The 18581-nt window shown below is 37.0% G+C and overlaps 2 protein-coding genes and 1 pseudogene across 5 annotated transcripts; 2 read left to right on the top strand and 1 right to left on the bottom strand.

The window, feature by feature from the left end:
- The first annotated feature begins 745 nt into the window (after positions 1 to 745).
- Positions 746 to 7393, top strand: LOC116296612 (putative phosphatidylglycerol/phosphatidylinositol transfer protein 2). 2 transcript variants are annotated; one of them, XM_031704659.2, is made up of 5 exons: positions 748 to 1243; positions 4383 to 4481; positions 5790 to 5912; positions 6207 to 6259; positions 6536 to 7393. In XM_031704659.2, exons 1-5 carry the CDS (start codon positions 970 to 972, stop codon positions 6614 to 6616), a joined length of 630 nt encoding a protein of 209 aa, XP_031560519.1. In that variant the 5' UTR covers positions 748 to 969; the 3' UTR covers positions 6617 to 7393. The 2 variants fall into 2 exon arrangements, with proteins under 2 accessions (XP_088890367.1, XP_031560519.1); XM_089034241.1 differs by lacking the exons at positions 6207 to 6259; positions 6536 to 7393 and adding an exon at positions 6135 to 6172 and having other exon boundaries at positions 746 to 1243.
- Positions 7394 to 10279: 2886 nt separating this feature from the next.
- LOC116296592 (uncharacterized) lies at positions 10280 to 16064 on the bottom strand. 3 transcript variants are annotated; one of them, XM_089034242.1, is made up of 6 exons: positions 15918 to 16063; positions 14365 to 14436; positions 14073 to 14160; positions 13227 to 13468; positions 12331 to 12459; positions 10280 to 11478 (listed from the first exon to the last, which is right to left on the bottom strand). In XM_089034242.1, exons 3-6 carry the CDS (start codon positions 14098 to 14100, stop codon positions 11215 to 11217), a joined length of 663 nt encoding a protein of 220 aa, XP_088890368.1. In that variant the 5' UTR covers positions 14101 to 14160; positions 14365 to 14436; positions 15918 to 16063; the 3' UTR covers positions 10280 to 11214. The 3 variants fall into 3 exon arrangements, with proteins under 3 accessions (XP_088890368.1, XP_031560492.2, XP_031560491.2); XM_031704632.2 differs by lacking the exon at positions 14365 to 14436 and having other exon boundaries at positions 12331 to 12435; positions 15918 to 16064; XM_031704631.2 differs by lacking the exon at positions 14365 to 14436 and having other exon boundaries at positions 15918 to 16064.
- Positions 16065 to 17198: 1134 nt separating this feature from the next.
- On the top strand, positions 17199 to 18283 carry LOC116296593 (uncharacterized; annotated as a pseudogene).
- The last annotated feature ends 298 nt before the right edge of the window (positions 18284 to 18581 follow it).

Here is an 18581-nt window from a genome sequence, read left to right on the forward strand (position 1 = left end):
AGTAGTGGAAGCGAAATCAACCTGCAAACCCAAAGTCTTCAGATTGCATTATGGTTTAGTTGAATTATCTGCTGTGCTACGATTTTGAGGAGAAAACTCCAGGCCTCCAAATGGATACATGTATCTGTTGCGGACGATAGAGTATTTTTCGTGGGTTACATACCTTCAATAAAAAGACGCTATTTACTTACAGCGCAGACCCCAGAATTAAATGCCATTACGAGATGCCGGCCGTGCACACGATGCGCGCAAAATTGCAGAGGCAGATATAAGCCGCGCCACCTTGTCAGAGACTTCGCTGTCGCGCGACTGTTACCATGGTAAGTCATAAAAATCCTTCAAATTTCAAAATAATTATTAATTGATTGACATTTGTTCGTTTTTTTATACCAAAACCTAGAGCAACATAATTTTAGTTCTCCTTCATACCGCTTAGATCAGATCCAGATCAGACTTGCCCCAAGTCAAGATCACGTGTCTTCTGCGAGAGTCTTTAATTTGATTCGCGCGCCAGTGAGCGAGATACAAAGAGGGCGGCGGACTTTGCGAAAGTCCAGGTTAAAAGCTTGCTTGCGTGACCTCTTCACGCTAGTTGCCTTGACAACCGTGGGATCAAACCACGGGTCCATCACGTGCGATGTCACAGTTAGCCCTCTCAAAGATAGTGAATGTGAAGCCTTAAAGTAACCTTGAATATATATATATTTGTTAATTCTTAAGTAAAAGTAACCATTAAACACAAAGATAAAATGCTGATAAAACTCTCAATGTTCTGAAATCTTGGAAATGTGTTCAAACCAGCTGACATTATGGCATCATTCCAAATCCCTTTGGGATTGATTAACGTAACATCATTTCCGGTCTTAAGTCTTGTCTCAAATTTCACCAATTTTTTTTCACTAGAAATTTTTGCCTGACCTTGGAAGTCCGCAATTTCTTTGTCTTCTACAACTAGAATGAGATGATAAGATGTTAGAAGGAATATCTAGCATGTTCTCTTACATTCGTTATCGTTTCTTCAGCATTGGCTACAAGAAGCGAATCGTAATTCAGATTCTTTTGCTGTTGTTTATAGCCTTCGTAGGGGTTATGCTTCGACCGTATTTCTTCGCGAACCTCGCAGAGCTGGACCTTTTTGGAGAGTCAGGTACAAGAGGTAACTTCACTGTTGGATGGGACAAATGGACAGGCCAGATGGAAAAACTTGGTTATCGTTCTATAGGAGATGTATACGATCAATGCGGTAGGGTTTTTATGTTGTTATTCTGTACATTTGCTGACGTGTTGCTATTTCCCCCAGGAAAGGTCAAGTGAGAATATATTTTTAGATGGAAAGCTTTTCTACCATCTTCAAACTAGCTATCGGCGATTTATTTATTTATTATTTGCCATGACCAGGAAAAAAATGTAATAATTAATGTATTTAAATTGAACTAATAAATGATTATCAACAACTTAACTAAATGAACTGTAAAAATCATAAGGATTTTCTTAAGTTATATGTCATAACACGAAATATTCAAAAAATAAGAGAGAACAAAAGTCAATTAATTTTAGTCGATGCTTTTTGTCGAATTGTCCTCAGTACAGGACAGAGAATTATTTTAGAAAGTAAAATAATAGGTTTAAAGCTCAAACAATACCCTGTATTAAATACAGAATAATAATAGTACAATAGAATTCGTACTCCAATTGAGCTGCATTCCGACGTACTGCAAGGGGTCTATTTATCGTTTCGTAATAGAATCACGCAAGCTCTTGTTCTTTTAAACCGAAAATAAAGCTGTTTCAAAGACAAATAGCGGGGATTGGAAGAAAAGTTTCCGAGACTGCTTTATGTGAGGCCCAGGGTATGAGGTCAATCACAGTCTAAGCATTTAAAAAATCATGAATAATTAATGACCTTAGAACAATACAAAATCACTACAGTGAAGGCATCTGTAAACCCTGATACAGAATTCGTCCTGATTTGCATAAGGCTGACTTTGAAATTTGAAATATATCGGCCAAATTACATTTAGGTCCCGTCCACACAATGCCGGATAAATTTGAATCCGAATTTTTATTCATTCGGTTCCATTTCGAAAATTCGTTTTCGGTGAAGAATTGTTCCGGATTCGCCCGGACTAGTGTTGACGGTAGGCCTAACCAAATAAATAAAAATTCGGATTCAAATTTATCCGGCATAGTGAACGTAACCTGCGTGCAGTCAGTTAGAGGCCGACTGCACGCAGGTTAGCATAGTGTGGACGGGGCCTTAAGGTGGCTCGACCCCCTCACGCTTGACCGCTACCTTCCACTTTTGGAACGCTAGTGCATAAACGTCTTTTATCCGATTGCAAATCTTTTTTGCACATAAGTCACATAAAGATTGAATTAATGTTTGATGCAGTTTTTTATGAGATCGGACGTCATAACACGTGATTATGATGAAATATTTGATTTCGTTTAGAAAATAATTTTAGCCTTGCAGAGCGTTCAACACTAAAATGCTTCGTACCATATAAATATATACTAGATGCCTCCATTTGTGGGGATTTTTGAAAAAATCTATCGAGCTAATTATGAGATATTTGAGATTATTTAAATATAGTGCATAATCTACTTCAAAACTAAACAATGGATTTCATACGGCCGAAATTAATATTTCAGAGCTATATATTCACAAAAGTTATTGCTCATTTAGTTTTACTCTGTATCTAGTTTTAAAAAGAACATTTTGAAGGTAATCGACTTATGCGATTTTGTGAAAACGTATAGTGCAGAAGACGGGGTAAACATTTGATGCGCACTTTTCATCGCAGTTTTCTAGTCAATCTTACTAGATCTTCCATTATTCTAAAATTCGCTGATCATTTCTCTCAAAATTACGTCAGACTTAAACTAATATTACACAAAATTGCAAGACTATTGAACTCATTTAAAGCGATCTAAAGCGAACGCTGCTTGGCTGCTTTCCGATTTACTCCCGAAGTATGGTTCTTTATCTAAACTCAAAAGTCTTGCTCGCTTCTTTCTTGAAGTTTTAATTTGAGGTATGTTCGCCGATTCTATTCACTCACACTGACAAAGTACATCATGACAAACGTCCCACGTTTGAATAAAAAAAAAACAACTGTTTGTTACCAAACTTCGGGGGTAAATCGGAAAGCAGCCAAGCGAGATGAGACCGTGCATGGTGCGAAAGAATTTGATGTTATGATCATTAGCAAACAATAGAATTCCCAGAGCATCAAATCGTAATTAATATTCGTCAAATATTAATTCAATCTTTATGTGACTTATGTGCAAAAAAGATTTGCAATCGGATAAAAGACGTTTATGCACTAGCGTTCCAAAAGTGGAAGGTAGCGGTCAAGCGTGAGGGGGTCGAGCCACCTTAATGTTAATTTTTTTACTCTAAATCTAGACATTTTAAAAATAATATACAATATGAGTGTTTTAAATCCTGATACAGATCTCCCACTCATATTGTATATATTACTTGAGAAGTTTGTTTATATTAAAAATCATTCCGATAGAAACCGAATATAAATATTTTTGACTGCACAGGAAGCCCAATATTCGTTCTAGTGAATATTAATTAAATAATAGAAAATGTAGCCTCTCTGAAGTTTTGCTTGGCATCTAAATAATTTTCATAGAGTATATATATAAGCAAGGAAATTGAAAGATTAATTTGTTCATGTTTTCTGAGCATAAAGCAAAACCTAGCTTGGGCTTCCTGTGGCTTTGCATACTTTCAATACAGCCCAGGAGGCATAGCTACTCCTTATATCCGATTTCATGTTTACTTTCTAAAATATTTTTAGAAAATTCTCGTCTTGTTTTTGTGTCTTGAATTTACCGGGATTGCTGAATCACGTGGTACGAGGGTAAAGGTTATGAACACGAGACGACATGCCCAGTCATTAGTTCCTATACTCGATGACACACTATCCTAGCCACACCTGGGGGTGCAAAACAAAACAAAAAAGGTTTTACACAGGCGAGAAGTATTGCCGAGTTTGCATCAAATACAAACGAGTTGCCACGATTGTCCTCGGTTCTTTCGGCTGTCTTTCTTCCTTCCTTCTTTGTTTGTTTTCTTATACATGACTCCCTTCGTTCGTTCGTTCGTTCGTTCGTTCGTTCGTTCGTTCGTTCGTTCGTTCGTTCGTTCGTTCTTCTCTTCCTCCCTCCCTCCCTCCCTCCCTTCCTTCCTTCCTTCCTTCCTTCCTTCCTTCCTTCCTTCCTTCCTTCCTTTCATTTGTTCCGTCGTCATACTTCTTATTCGTCCATTCATCCATTCATTAGTTAGGTTTGTTAAAATTGAAAGTTCTGGTTTATAGAATTCCGGTTATTTAATATTTATTCGTTCTGTTCATTGTTGATATTTCTAGAGCCTGAGTCGCCTCGAGTGAAAATAGGAAAAGTGCTGATCCATTTCGACAAGAAACTTGGTACAGTGATAGCAACCATAGCAACCAATTTCACCATGCGTGAGTATATCGACCCTTAATTCCTGACTGATCTCAGTCAGCATCATGTTTTTCTCCGTCTGAAAATTAACTTTAATGGTAAGGTTGATGCCGCTATTTCCTAAGCATAGGCCTTTACAGAGTAAAATCAAGAGGAATATGAGATTCTATTTCTATCACGTTTCAGAAACGTGATGTAAACAGAATCTCAGATAAGATTACATGGTTATATAAGAACTAGCCATTTTAAACTATTTCTGTGCATTCAATATTGTTCTTAGTTGTGAACAAGGCTATGAAGGTTGTAGTTCGGGTTGAACTGGAAGGTATAGACCTAAGTAAGGACAGTGGCCGAATATTAAGGAATCAGTCCAACTGCATGACAGCCACACCAAAGGAGAGTCCTTCTGGTCAACCTGACTCTTTAGTTTGTGTAGTTAGATGTGACACTCAACTTGCAAGACAATTTGGGTAAGACTACGGTGCGCGTTTTACTTTGAACCATGTCTAACAAGTTGAGTGTCGCATCTAACTACACAAACTAAAGAGTCAGACAAAAGTGCGAGACAAGTTACGAGGAACATTTCCTAGTGTAACAGCAGCTTTACAATTCGCTCTATATATGTCGTCTCCATCTGCACCACGCAAAACTACGAACAAGCAACTCTGCTTAATATGGTTGAGGATCCATGCAATGAGCAGATGACACAACGTGCGCATGCTAGCTGCAGTGAGAGGCAGTACATCTGCAGCGCACACCACCCGCTGTCCATCCATTTAATCAGAAGCGGAGGCGAGATTCTCTCCTTCTGCTTCCCACCCTGATTTAAAAGGGACCTTACGCTGCAGGACGGCCCCGCGCTTCAACCTCCTGATTATATCATTATTTCATATTGGTCCTGATTATATCATTATTTCATATTGGTCTAGTATTTACTCACTAATAAGCACCCCAGTTTTAGAGTGAAATGACTTCTTTTAGGAGCACTTTGCATTTGCTTAAAACGAAAATCAGCAAAGATGCTTTTGGCGTAGCCGTTCTCTTTAGGACATAAAAATAGGACATTTCACGTCTTACTTTCAGCATAAGACGGCAATGATGCACAGTATTTCGTACATTCCAACAAGTGTCTATTAAATATCACAATTAGTGCTACTGAATGCTTGCAGTCGTCGCCGTCGTCCGTGCTGCTGCACCTTATGGTCCCTATAATGTCACCCTCGACAACACAGCCGCGACCCTAGAGGCAGCAGGTTGTTTGGTGTTGCGTTTTATGATTTAATCATTTAAATTTTAAGTCTGGATTTTTTGTTTGTTTCTCTTTCTAGCGGTTTCTCTTTCCAAAGGCACAGTGCATATCACCGCACAATATCATGGACGAACTTTATTTGACCAGAAGTATGATTTATGTAAAGCTAAAGTAGATACTTTTAAATGCCCTATGAAAAAAGGTAAGTCAAAAGTTGAAGCGCCAGACATTAATTATACCTATTTTAAAAAACGTTGTTGGTCAAAGATATGACATTTTTGTACTTTTATGTTTACTACCTAAAAACGAAAATTCACATTTGTAACTGAAAGGTCATGCTTCATAATCTACGTTGTTCGGCTGTGAATATATTACGATTTGCAGCGTGCTACTCGGGTCTCAGATTTTATATTTTATATTTTAGATGCTTGTGTCTTGAAAGGGTCAGAGTGAACTAAAGAGTAAGTGAATAGATTTTTTTGCTTTTTTATTCTAGGGCAAAAAATGCGAATCTACGAAACCTTCAAGCTACCAAAGTATATTCCTAAGGTATGATTGTAATCGCCATCATTATCACCACCATTTCGTCATCAGCACTATCAGCATCATCATCACTTTATTATTATCATCAACACCACCATAATCATCTTCACGTACCACCTTACCATCATCATCAGCATCATACTGATCATCATCATCATCATAACCATCATCGTCATCATCTTCAGCGCTATAATTATCAGTATCAGCAGCAGCACCATCATCATCATCATATCGCATCATCATGCAGGTATATCCTGATGGTCTGGTCTGCTTTCTTCGTAGGGACACTACACTTCCTACGCGAAGGGCTCCAACGATGACGAAATTTGTTTCATTATGGCGGAGTCGAACTTAAACGTATAAGACTTTTATACGAGGCTACAGAACAACTGATGAAACATGCATCGCATATTGTGATGTATTATACGCTACCGAGACCACAAAGCCAAACGAATTTACGCAATGTGTCACGCAATGTTTTACGCAATGTGTTACGCATTGTGTCACGTAATGTGTCACGCAATGCGTCACGTAGTATATGACGAAAAATGCTACACTGCTGGGCCCGGTCGTACGAAGCATGGATAGCGCTATCCAACGGATAAATCTTATCCAGTGGATAAATTAATTGGATATCAGCATCGACTTATCCACTGGATAAGGATTTATCCGCCTGATAGCGCTATCCATACTTCGTACAACTGGGCCCTGGTTTTGCAATTGGCTTAATTAAACAGAGATTATATCGCGCGCGGATCGAGGAGCGAGAGAACTCGAATATCTCAAAAGAATTAAGCGCAGTTGCATTGTGAATACTTTACAAACATGTTTCAGTCAATTTTTATTGGAGCTCGAGTGCATAAAGATGACGTCATGTCATAGCCGTCATGTTCGATGAAATTGAAGATTTGTCGTGAGATTCTCTTAATTGAACCAACATGGCGGCCATGAGTCGTGAAAATGCTCGCATCCTATGGGTTGTTAGTGGGTTGTGTGACATCGTCTCCACCATGCTCGATGACTTCTTCAAGAGACTAGGAAGGGGTTCGTCCGAAACCCCTAATGGATCGATAAAATCAAGGGATAGGGGATTCGTAGTTGTCATTTAGGGATTTTGTTGGGATTTTGGGGGGGGGGGGGGGGGGGTTCGGTTCGCCAGTTTAACCCCAAACCCCACTCCCTTCACCACATAGGGAAAATCCTGGATCTGCCCTTGACTAGATCGCCCAACATGGCGGCCGAGTAAGAAATTAGGGGACCCTAAGCAATAACCAAGGCTTTAAAAAAACAACTATAGGTCCAGATTAGAAGTATAGGTTTAATTCCTCATCAATATTATTATTATTATTATTATGCTATTAATATTATTAAAATTTAGTTAGGATTCTATTAGTGCAATAAAAGATATAAGGAAAATATCTTGAAATCCGTTATTCCATCTTGATAGAAGGGAATGCCTCAGGTAAACATGTGTGTGTGCTTACCTACAGTTATTAAATCGTGTATTATCGGGATTTGAAACTACGTTTACCAAGAGAAATCCCTTATACTGTAGTGCCAGAACGACGTCACGCCCCAAAGACATCCATAGAAAAATCATGTGAGTGGAGTGTCGAGCGTATAGGACATTGAATATAGCAGTAGTGTGTATGAGTGGAAGAAAGCGCTAGAAAAAGCCAGTGGATAAATAGATGCTGTTATGCAAGAAATTTATCCACTGGATGGGATTTATCCGTCGGATAGCACTATCCAACCTTTGTACAACAGGCCCCAGACACTTGAATAAAATAAATAAAGGTTTATTTGATAGAAAATGAGGAGCCATATGGGCTTCATCCATGACATGCCCTTATGGAAACTAATGTTCAGCGCGAAGACATCAGGGGAGAGGCTATTGATGGATTGCAAGCATTCCCAAGAGAGTTTTACACAAAAGCATTGCGGCCATTGTGCCATTCCGGCCATTCCTATTAGCATCCATTAACAATGGATGCTAATAGGAAATCTTTTGTTAAATGGCACCATCATGGCCGCGATGACGTATCGTGCAATCGAAGAATAGTGGACCCCATAGATCACATCTGCAGCTCTTGAAACTCCAGGCCGATTCATGTCGGGGTAAAATCATAGACCGAATTGGTATTAGCGTGTTGGATTTTGCGGAGGGAGAAAAAACGGAATGAAAACCTCAGTCTGAAATGAGATGAAATCAACTGACATGTGACCGAACCGAGACGTCCCCGGAGTTATGGCGTACAATTTCCACCAAAATTCGATCGTTTTCGGCAGGATACTGTAACCCAAGTTTTGCGTATCTTTCTGTTTTCCTTTCTTTTGACTAAAATATTATGAATATAATATACAAGAAGCAGAAATATGGAGAGGAAGAATGAAAACAATTTCACTTTACTGGTATGTTTGCTTGATTTTTTCAAGCTCCACAAATGCTTAGGGCCGGTAATTTTGTCCACTCATGCTTTGCGCGCCGCGTTCAGCGCCCAGCTGGGCATGGCACTGCACATGGCACACCACGTACAGAAACCATGGAATCCGTTCATGTAACCAATTACAGCGCTCCATGCAGGTCACAGTTCATCCAATGAAAATGCTCGGGCACACCACCGTTACATCTGTACCGTGTACCTTTGGGTCGTCACGCAACGCTTCATGCACTTGCGTTACGACCCTAAGGACGTTGTGTGACGATATCAAATCAACAAGTTTCTTAAAATAGGTCGGAATTTAATTGCGCATTTATATATGCATAAAGAAATATATGTATAGTTAGTTAGAAGGTAAGAATGTATATATAAAATCATGTTAGAAATAGTAAATTATTGTAGTTATGTACAGTGTTTTAAAAATATAACTGCTCTAATTTTGTTCATATAATCTCTAAAGGGTAAGTATGGAACTAGAACAATTTATTAGCAAGGTCGAGGAAAATACTGGGTCGAGTTGGCATTGCAATGCATTGTGGGACTGTATTAGGGGACAAAATGGACGCCATCTCAAAAAAATGTCCCCTAAAGAGTACCACAATGAAAGCAATAAACCTACACCAAATTCGCTTGACTGACCACGAAACATTGGTTTGAAGTCGAGGTTGAACTTGATTCTTTTATTCATCAAGTTCAACCTCAACTTGAAACTATTGTTTCGTGACCAGTCAAGCGAATTCGGGATAGGTCTATTCCAACTTGAGCCAGTTTTTTCCTCAACATTGACATTGGTGGGTTTCATATCGAGTGAAACAACTGTGCAGCCCTGGAAACTGTTGATCAGGCTGGATAAATTGAACATTTTAGTATATCTAGATGTATAATACCATTGAACTTGACAAATGCAGCCCGATTTTGACTGAATGAACAAAAATTACTGGGAAATGGAGATATATATATGACATCATTTTCACTCTTGTCTGGTTTGGACCCTGTCCTTCCACGATATGAAACTCAGCAATGCCTGTCATAGAGACCTTTTCTGATATAGAACATGATGCATTGTGGTCTAGCTTGGGTACAAACAAACATTGAACACCTTTTGTTCATCATGCCTTATATAGACCACAATCAAAACTTATCAAAAAGACCTGTTGCTTGTCTTCAGTCATTTCACATGAAAATGAAATCACAGAAGACATGGATGCCAATGTTGGTTGATTTTACAAAAGAGATTGAAATGATGAATCTTTAGTCAAATTCAATCAAGATGGTGGCCATGAAAACCAAAAATTCAATCATTTTGACAAGACCTATCTTTAATATATTAGTTACGTCAGCCAAAAAAGCATCCATGTCTATTGTCATTTACAACCAAACATCTATAAAACAGCCACCAATGGGACAGAGTCAAGTATGCACATTAGAAAAGTGTTCATATTAGAGAGGTCTGTTGAGATGTTGCATCCATGTCTATTGTCATTTACAGCTAAACTTCTCTAATACAACCACCAATGGGATGGAAACCAATATAGAAGGTTTGTAAAGCCAACTATTCCACCCCACCCCCCCCCTCCCCCCTCCACCTTTTCCTGTCCAGGAGTGCCTGAAAATTTGCTATTATAACCAACTACTCCACACTATAATTATAATTCTGACACTGATTGTCCAAGGGGTCACGATACCCTCAGTACAACTGGACCCTGAACAAGGAAATGTAATAATTATTATAATAATGAAATGCAGAAAAAAGCTGGAAAAATATCTGAGACTTGGGATTGAGTATAATATATAATTACAAAAAATCTAAATATTTGTCTCTGAATATCAGAATACTACTGATAGTGTACAAAGCCTTTGCTTATATTGTGTAGTTCCAAAAAATATCCACGCCTGCCCTGGAATATATATATAGGGTTTGGAATTTTTCAATGGATGAAAAGGTATAGATTGCCTTGCACTAGCTAATTCCCAATCTGGGGTCAAAACAAAATAATTATTTCCATTCATTTTTGATGTTAATATTGTTCATCATTTTGACTGGGTTTAGTGCAAGGGGTCTATATCTTGTAGTTCCAGAAAATATATACCTTCTGCTCACAGGGACTCAACTGATGATATAAAATTATGATAGGAAGAGATGCAATGTCACTGCAGAGATTCATTTGCTTGTAACTGTAGGCTTTTAATAAGCCATTCAGCTGATTGATACCAAGTAATAGAATTCTCTCTGGTTGAAAGAACATGGGGGAAGTGTGTACCTGAAGCCCCCATTTTGTCCATAATAAATAATGGTAAAGAATTTACTTGTAAAGTTTTTTTCAGGATACCAAGATTTTCCTAGACGAGTGTCTCTTTTGAAGGATGAGACAAAAGATTTCATATTTCCGAAAATTGCCACAAAAATCGCAGCAAAAATCGCCAGTGTAAACGGGCTTAACATTACAGGCTGGTAATGAGATGAAAGCTCTTCTTGCAATTAGAGTAGGCGTGGATACTATTAGGAACTAGTAACTCATTCTAAACAAAGTTCATTGATGACTGCTTCATCATCTTTTGGTTAATATCTGATAACACAATAGAGTATGATATTGCCTTTTCTTTCGATATGTGCGGCATTGCATCTAGTGGTGGTTCAGGGTAAGAGTCATCAGGTTGATCAGAGCTCCACCCATCTGTACCTTGGCTTCCTTTGGCTGATTTTAACAGTAACGGGTCCTTGGGTTTGTTTTTAGATCCTTTAGGACGTCCTCTCTTCCTCTTGGACGTGTCTCCATCAGTATTCTGATTGTAATTAAATAAAAGGGAATAAAACATTTAAATTATTAAAACAAATGTGATTTTTTTAAATATGCTATATTGTCAAACTCATTAATAATTCATGAGGAAAACACAACAGAAATCACGACCGTGAAGAGTCTCGTAAATCTGATATAGAAACATGTTCATTTGCATAAACTTTAAGATGGATTTTCTTGACCAAATTCACTTTTATCTTGAAAATTTTAGTGAAACACAAAGGAACTAACCTAGACGTTTGATAAGTAATCTACAGTTATTCGTATAAGATATACAACACGGCCACTCATACTGTATATATTACTTATAGTTAATACTCGTTAATCATATTATAAGATCATGATAATATTGATTATGATGATCATGATGATAATGTTGACATCTGATGATGAGGATATATAATAGTGATAATGATATATGATAGTGGTGATGATAATTATGGTTAATTATGATGGTGATGAAAATAGTGATGGTGATACATTAATATGGTGATGATGATCGTTATGATGATGATGATGATAATAAGGATGGTGATATATATATATTTGCTAAATTTATGAATAATTAATGAACGTCTAAGCCAATCCAATTTCAGAAATCAGGTCACATGTTTGGTGCTCTATTGGTGCTTTTTCATTCTTTTTCAGTATGCAAGAAAACCATTTTGAAAATGTGCTTGTGTCATCATCCTAGCGTTGCTGTCCTGTTCCTGCTGTCCTAATGCATAAGGTCTCTAACATTTTATTATGCTTACAACAACATCAGTTATAATGATAATAATTATACTACTTCAATAAATATTTTCAAACATTATTATGAATAAATTTAAGCACTAACCTGAGAGCCATTTAAAAGAGACTGTTCATTTTCGGGTCCTTCTTCTCCAGGTTGCACCACAGGTTTAGGCTTGTTCTTGGAGCCTTTAGGACGACCTCGTTTACGCTTGAAATCAGTCATATATAAAAGCTATTTAAGGGAATTTTTTGCATTTTCCCAGATTAAGATTTGAGCAATTTTTTTAAGACGGAGAAGATAAGACAGAGCAAGAGTCCAAAGATATGGTTTGTAATTTTCTGGATATTCTTTCAAGTTTTCCGGTAAGTTCAGTCACACCAAACGCACAAGTATAAAACATTCAGCTACTGCACAACAAATGACAAGGAGATACAAAAACGTTTAAAAATGGCTTTGATATAATGATTGTGTGAAGTTGGCACTCAATCTAAACTCTAGAATATAATGTCATATCATATATTTGCACTTCAAAAATCCTGTATTTGCAGTCAGAAAGTTTAACTACACTCGGAATATCACAGTAGAATTAGCCTGGAGCAAATACAAATATGCTGTGATACTTGTAAACTTATTTCGTGCAGAAATTAATGCATAAAATTATGGCCCAATGGTTTTGACATAAGTAGTAATCATCTTAAAATATGTATATTTCATTGTCAAACTCATGAATAATTCATAAGAAAAACACAACAGAAATCACGACCGTGAAGAGTGTTGTAAATGTGATACAAAATTGTGTTCATTTGCATAAATTTTAAGTTGGATTTTCTTGGCCAGATTCACTTTAATTTTGAAAGCTAATTTTGAAAACCTAGACGTTTGATAAGTAATATACAGTATTCGTGTCCGTGTTGTATCCAATATACAAACTCTCGGCCTACGCGTCGAGTTTGTATATCTGATACAACACGGCCACTCATACTATATATATTACTTACCTCATTTGACATGGGCTGTGGTATGGTGATATAACTTCTTGCAGCTCCATCGACAGTGTTCCCTACAGTACTGTATGAGTGGTTTTCTAGTATCAAGACTTTTGTGGGGTTGGGTTTTTCCTGACTTGGTCCTGCTTCAAGCGACAGTGGATTTGTTTTACTTCCAAAATCGTAATCAAAATCTTTTATTTCTCTTTTTGGGACTTCTGGTCGCAGCCGCTGATCTCGCTGACTTCCATCACCTGATCATGAATAAGGAAAAAACATTACAATAACAGAAACAACCGATAACAGCTGTCCACAGATGTCCTTGCGGTCGTCATGCAATACGGAAGCAATATTACAACAGCAGCAACAACTGCAATATTAGCAACAATGACAACGTACAGCCTAGACACTTGAGAATGCTCCGATAACTGAGCAAAATGCTCCAGCTAAAATGACCATGATCTGATCCTATTGTTTCAAAACTTAATGAAAACCCTGCCATGATTCTCTGGCTTGTTTATGATCTTCTCCTATTATTTTAAAACTTTCAAAACTCTGGCAGACATTTCACAATTTGTTGGAAATTGAAAAAGTTGCATTTCTAACGGGCGGCATAACATTGCATTTCTATATGGCGCACTTGACACAATCCCAGGGTAATAAAAAATGTCTGACTGCTGGTCCTGCATCAGCTGTGTGCTGGTGTAGCGTTGTTTAGTTGACTGTGCATTGGTCCACAGTAAGGCAATTAGAGACCATCACCTTGGTTGGTCATAAAGTACACAATTACTCAAAGACAGTACTCAGATGGCTCCATTTTTTCAGACCAAATGTCTTGTCATATGAATATATACTAACCATTATCAGACTTATCTTGAGCAGACATGATCTGTTTTCTGCTGATGAATACGTGTCCACAATGACAAGACTTGCAGGCCACTGGCAACTAGAAAAAATGATTGCCATGATATGAATAAATAAATCTAACTATCGTGAATATCATTGTGTTTAAAAATATAATGTTAAGCTTTTTTTTGTGATCTATTCAGTAATGATAATAATATAAAATAATTTTATTATTTCTAACATCAACATAATTAGCATGTGTAACATAATCAAATGCAAGTATGTACATCGCAATAATACATACATCATGCTGAAAGTGATGTTTATAAGCATGCAAGACAGTGCTTTCTCGTGGGCTTTATTACTGAACCAAGCACTGAAAAATATGTTTTATTTGTTTCAATTAATATTATATAGAAAGAAAAAATATTTTTTGTTTCAAATATTATCATATAGAAAGAAAAAATATGTTGTAGTTTCAATGCTGTTTTATTTCATTCCTTTGCAAAGTTGGCCATGCATATGAAATTGGCATCAGTAGTTGTGCATTGTTCACTAATACAGCATACTTCTCAACCAATCGGAGCATGCATTCTATCTAAGTTAAATAATAAATAACAATAAATAATTCTCTAGTGAAAAACTCATGGAAAAGCCACATGGTGACAGCTTTGCATTAATTGGTTATATATTATATATCATAAAATAACAGTTTAATATAAATTACCCAGCTCAGAACATAAAACAACTGCTGGTAAGTTGATGGTAATATTGACTGGCCAAATTAGGTTTAGCTCAGTCATATCTTGTTTCTGCCTCAATGTTACTGGTCAAAATAACCAGCAAGAGAATTATTTGACCAGAAAAGTTCCAACATTGCCCAATATTCATTTCCAGCTTTTATTTTAAGCTTTCCGATTGGTGGTTATTTTGACCAGTAATGTTGAGCCAGAAACAACCCCAGAGGTTGTTTTAGGGTTCAATCTGTGAGTTAGCCATGCACTGACATGGATGGCAAGAGGTTGTTTCAAGGTTCTGTCTGTGAGTTAGCCATGCTCTGATATAGAGCAATAGCCCAGTATCAATAACATTTGAGAGTTTATTTAACACTTTTAAGCATAGAGAGAAAATGACACATAAGCAAATTCAAATCAATTCAATTTAATTACCCATGTCATTAATTATAAAAAAGAAAGTAAAAATTGAAAATTATAAATTGATTCCCCATGGAGAAAAAATAAATTTATAACAAAAGCAAATAAATTTTATAATTGGAATAGATAAATAATATTTTGTAGTAAGTGATAAAAATAATAATAAATTTTCTTAGCATATTTTATAAATATTAATTCCGACTGGTACATGAAAATATACCTTGAGAAATAGTTAAAATTAAATATTCTACATCAACAAATAATGCCAAACTTAAGACTTAAAATAACTCCTACAAGTTAAAGTAGAACCCCACAAAAAATATAAAAATCAAGATAACAAAATTTCTATATTGCCATGAATATTCAGAGGATCCTGTTTTTAATCTTTTTTTTTTAGAAATTTCCGTTGATATTATAAAAGCTTATATAAGCTAAATCTAGTGTGCATTTGAATAATCTAAACTTAATTTATAACAAATCGTATCGACATTTTTTACCCAAAAATTTCAGAGTTTTGTTCATCGATGTCGCATTTAAAATATTACGAAAGCAAGGGGTGTTTTATTTGTGATTATTTGGGCATAAATGAATAAAATGTAAGGCCTAATTTGGTTGCTATCAAAAAATATACTCAATCACGCGAAATACAAATTTATACAAACATTCGTTTAAAATCGAAAGAAAAACTCAACAATTTACATACCGTTTGGTCACAATCTGGGCACTTTTTCACCACCATAGCTACATAGCACTCAAGCCGTGGAGCTCGATTAATTTTGCTCAATGGAAAACCAAAAATAAAGAAAGAAAATTAAGCAAAAAATATTCCGTGTGACCGCGAAAATGAGGAACGACGCGGTTTGAGGAGAGCACGAGGGAGCCTGGAGCTCACAACAGGATGTAATACGGGAATCCCGCGGGTTGGTATGCGGTTCTAAATTAAACCTGGAAAGAAATAGCTTATTTTACTCATCAGTAATCTTTTAATGGCATGGCAGTCGAAGTGCTTACAGCTCAGAAGGACTCGTAACAGAGGTCATCGCCAACGCGATTAGTACACATCAGGCAGGAAATTTCGTCGTCAGTTCCTTCCGTACGCCCACTATGTAAGCAAGAAGAGAAGAAAAGAAAGAAAGAAAGTAAGAGAGAAAGACAGAACGAAAACAAGAGAGAAGAGGAAAAAAAAAAAAAAAAAAAAAAAAAAAAAGGAAGAAAAAAAAAAAAAAAAGAAAAGAAAAAAAAGGAGAAGACAAAAAGATAAGAAAGGTTAGATAAAGACTCAGTGAGGCCTTGGAATCCCTTTTGCCAGGGATCCCTCGAAAAAATAATCTTTTCAAGTTTCTCTACTGCGAAACTGAATACCATGAACATACTAAGATACGCTTTTACCTTCATACTTCACTTTACGGCAAAATCTCTTTTATTTGAGACCCTTTTTTGGCCCGCAGGCTGGTGCTGCTAGTGCTGGTGCTGCCCTTCGAGGTACAGCACCAATTTCCAACCCCGTAAAATCCCTATACCCATCCCACAATCCTCCCATTAAGAAATCATTAGTAAAGGCCAGTCACTGAGGGTGGTGACGTCGTCAGTGGTTCTTTTACGTCCCTCCGTTGCAGGGTGAGGTAGCGTGGAGAGACTGGCCTTCCATTTTCCAACTTTCATTAATATTTGGGCTGCCTGTGGTAATGTTGCTAAGTTACCAAACCTGCCAGCGTGTAAAGCTATTTCTTCATCACCAAGCATTCGGGAAACGTGCATGGATTCCAACATATCAAAAAATTCTCAAAACCTATACATGCTAAATTTTTAATTGTGGAGGAATTTACATCTAGGTTGGTGAGTCACCGATTATAATATTATTAAATGATGAAGTATATTTTGACGATGTTGTATGTTCTGCATGACTACTTCCGGTACGTCACCTTTTACACGTATGAAAAATTTCCGAAACCAAAAATTATACCCAAAAATTTAGCATGGCATGCTAACGCTATAAAAGTGAGGACTTTATTGATAAGATTCAAAGAGCTACTGGAATAGCGAGAAGAAACAACAAACTAGTATAACTACTACGAGGGAAATCAGAAAATTTTTAGTTCGAAAAATGGGATTGTGGTTGTCAAAAATTTGGAATTTATTTTCGGAACTTGGAAATACTCAAGCCAGAATTCTCATGCTCGGGTTGGACGCTGCAGGGAAAACTACAGTGCTGTATAAACTGAAGCTCAACGAAAATGTCAGCACAATCCCAACCATTGGATTCAATGTAGAGACAGTGACACCGGTGAAGAACCTGACTCTCACCATCTGGGACGTGGGCGGACAAGAGAAGATCCGTCCCTTGTGGAGGCACTATTATCAGGGCACAAATGGACTAATCTTTGTGATTGATAGCTCAGATATCACAAGGATTGCTGAAGCTAGAGAAGAACTCTTTGGAGTCATAGATTCAGAAGAATTTGTTGGAGTTCCCGTTGTCGTCTTGGCGAACAAGCAAGACCTTCCTGCAGCTATGAACGCAAGTCAGATGGTTGAGAAACTTGGTCTTTCCGCTCACAAGAAAAACCCTTGGCATGTTCAGGAGACCTGTGCAAAAACAGGGGATGGGCTGTACGAAGGACTTGAACAATTGGTCAAGATGGTGAAAGAGTTTAAGAAAACCTCCCCGCAAATCAGATACTGAAGAAGATATTAAGCTTTATATTTCAGTGAAAAATGCCGCGCTTTATACATACGCAGTACAGACTGATTTAGTTTTGTTGTTGTTGTTATCATGACCTGGACTTGAACTATGCTGAGATATGAACATTAACATCATGAAAGTGCAGCTACAGTGCACACTTCATAATGTCATAGTTCACCTTCAGTTTTTTACTGTTATTCGTTTTCGAATTTCCATTTATGACATCAAAAATCGTTCACAAGGCTAAAAGTGAATGTACTCCAAGTATGAAGATTTTGCACCTCTTTTATATACTGCCTGTACATAATCAATGATTATTTGTTTCATTCCATACATGCTTTATCGTTCTTGTCATTAGAGCTTTCATTTTTTATTGATACTTGGAGATATTAGCATGTACTTGCTATCTTGTAATTCAAGTATAAATAAAGTTATTGTATTGTATTGTTGTATTGATAATGTAATTATTGTTTCAGAATTTTGTTAAATAAAGTTTTCAAATTTAAGTAAAAAAATGACCAGCGGTTACTAATTTGGACTGCTTTGTCGTGTTTAATTCAACAAAGGGAAAAGTTTACAACTATATGGTACTATTTCAGAAGTTGGTGCTTTGTCGGAGTAATTTCATCCCCTCCCCTCCCCTGTTCTCTTGCTGGATATTGAGAAGGTTAGATAACAAGGCAC

Source organism: Actinia tenebrosa, unplaced genomic scaffold, assembly GCF_029948245.1.
Source record: "Actinia tenebrosa isolate PJP-AT-01 unplaced genomic scaffold, QUT_ActTen_1.0 PGA_scaffold2__45_contigs__length_23673736, whole genome shotgun sequence".
Lineage (NCBI taxonomy): Eukaryota > Metazoa > Cnidaria > Anthozoa > Actiniaria > Actiniidae > Actinia > Actinia tenebrosa.

Coding starts and splice junctions, on each gene's coding strand:
- LOC116296612 (XM_031704659.2), top strand. CDS start 970: ATGTTAGAAGGAATATCTAGCATGTTCTCTTACATTCGTTATCGTTTC. Junction 1,244..4,382: donor AGATGTATACGATCAATGCG/GTAGGGTTTTTA, acceptor TGATATTTCTAG/AGCCTGAGTCGCCTCGAGTG. Junction 5,913..6,206: donor TAAATGCCCTATGAAAAAAG/GTAAGTCAAAAG, acceptor TTTTTATTCTAG/GGCAAAAAATGCGAATCTAC.
- LOC116296592 (XM_031704631.2), bottom strand. CDS start 15,953: ATGGTGGTGAAAAAGTGCCCAGATTGTGACCAAACG. Junction 14,161..15,917: donor GCCCAGATTGTGACCAAACG/GTATGTAAATTG, acceptor CATTTTTTCTAG/TTGCCAGTGGCCTGCAAGTC. Junction 12,460..13,226: donor CACAGCCCATGTCAAATGAG/GTAAGTAATATA, acceptor TCCCTTAAATAG/CTTTTATATATGACTGATTT.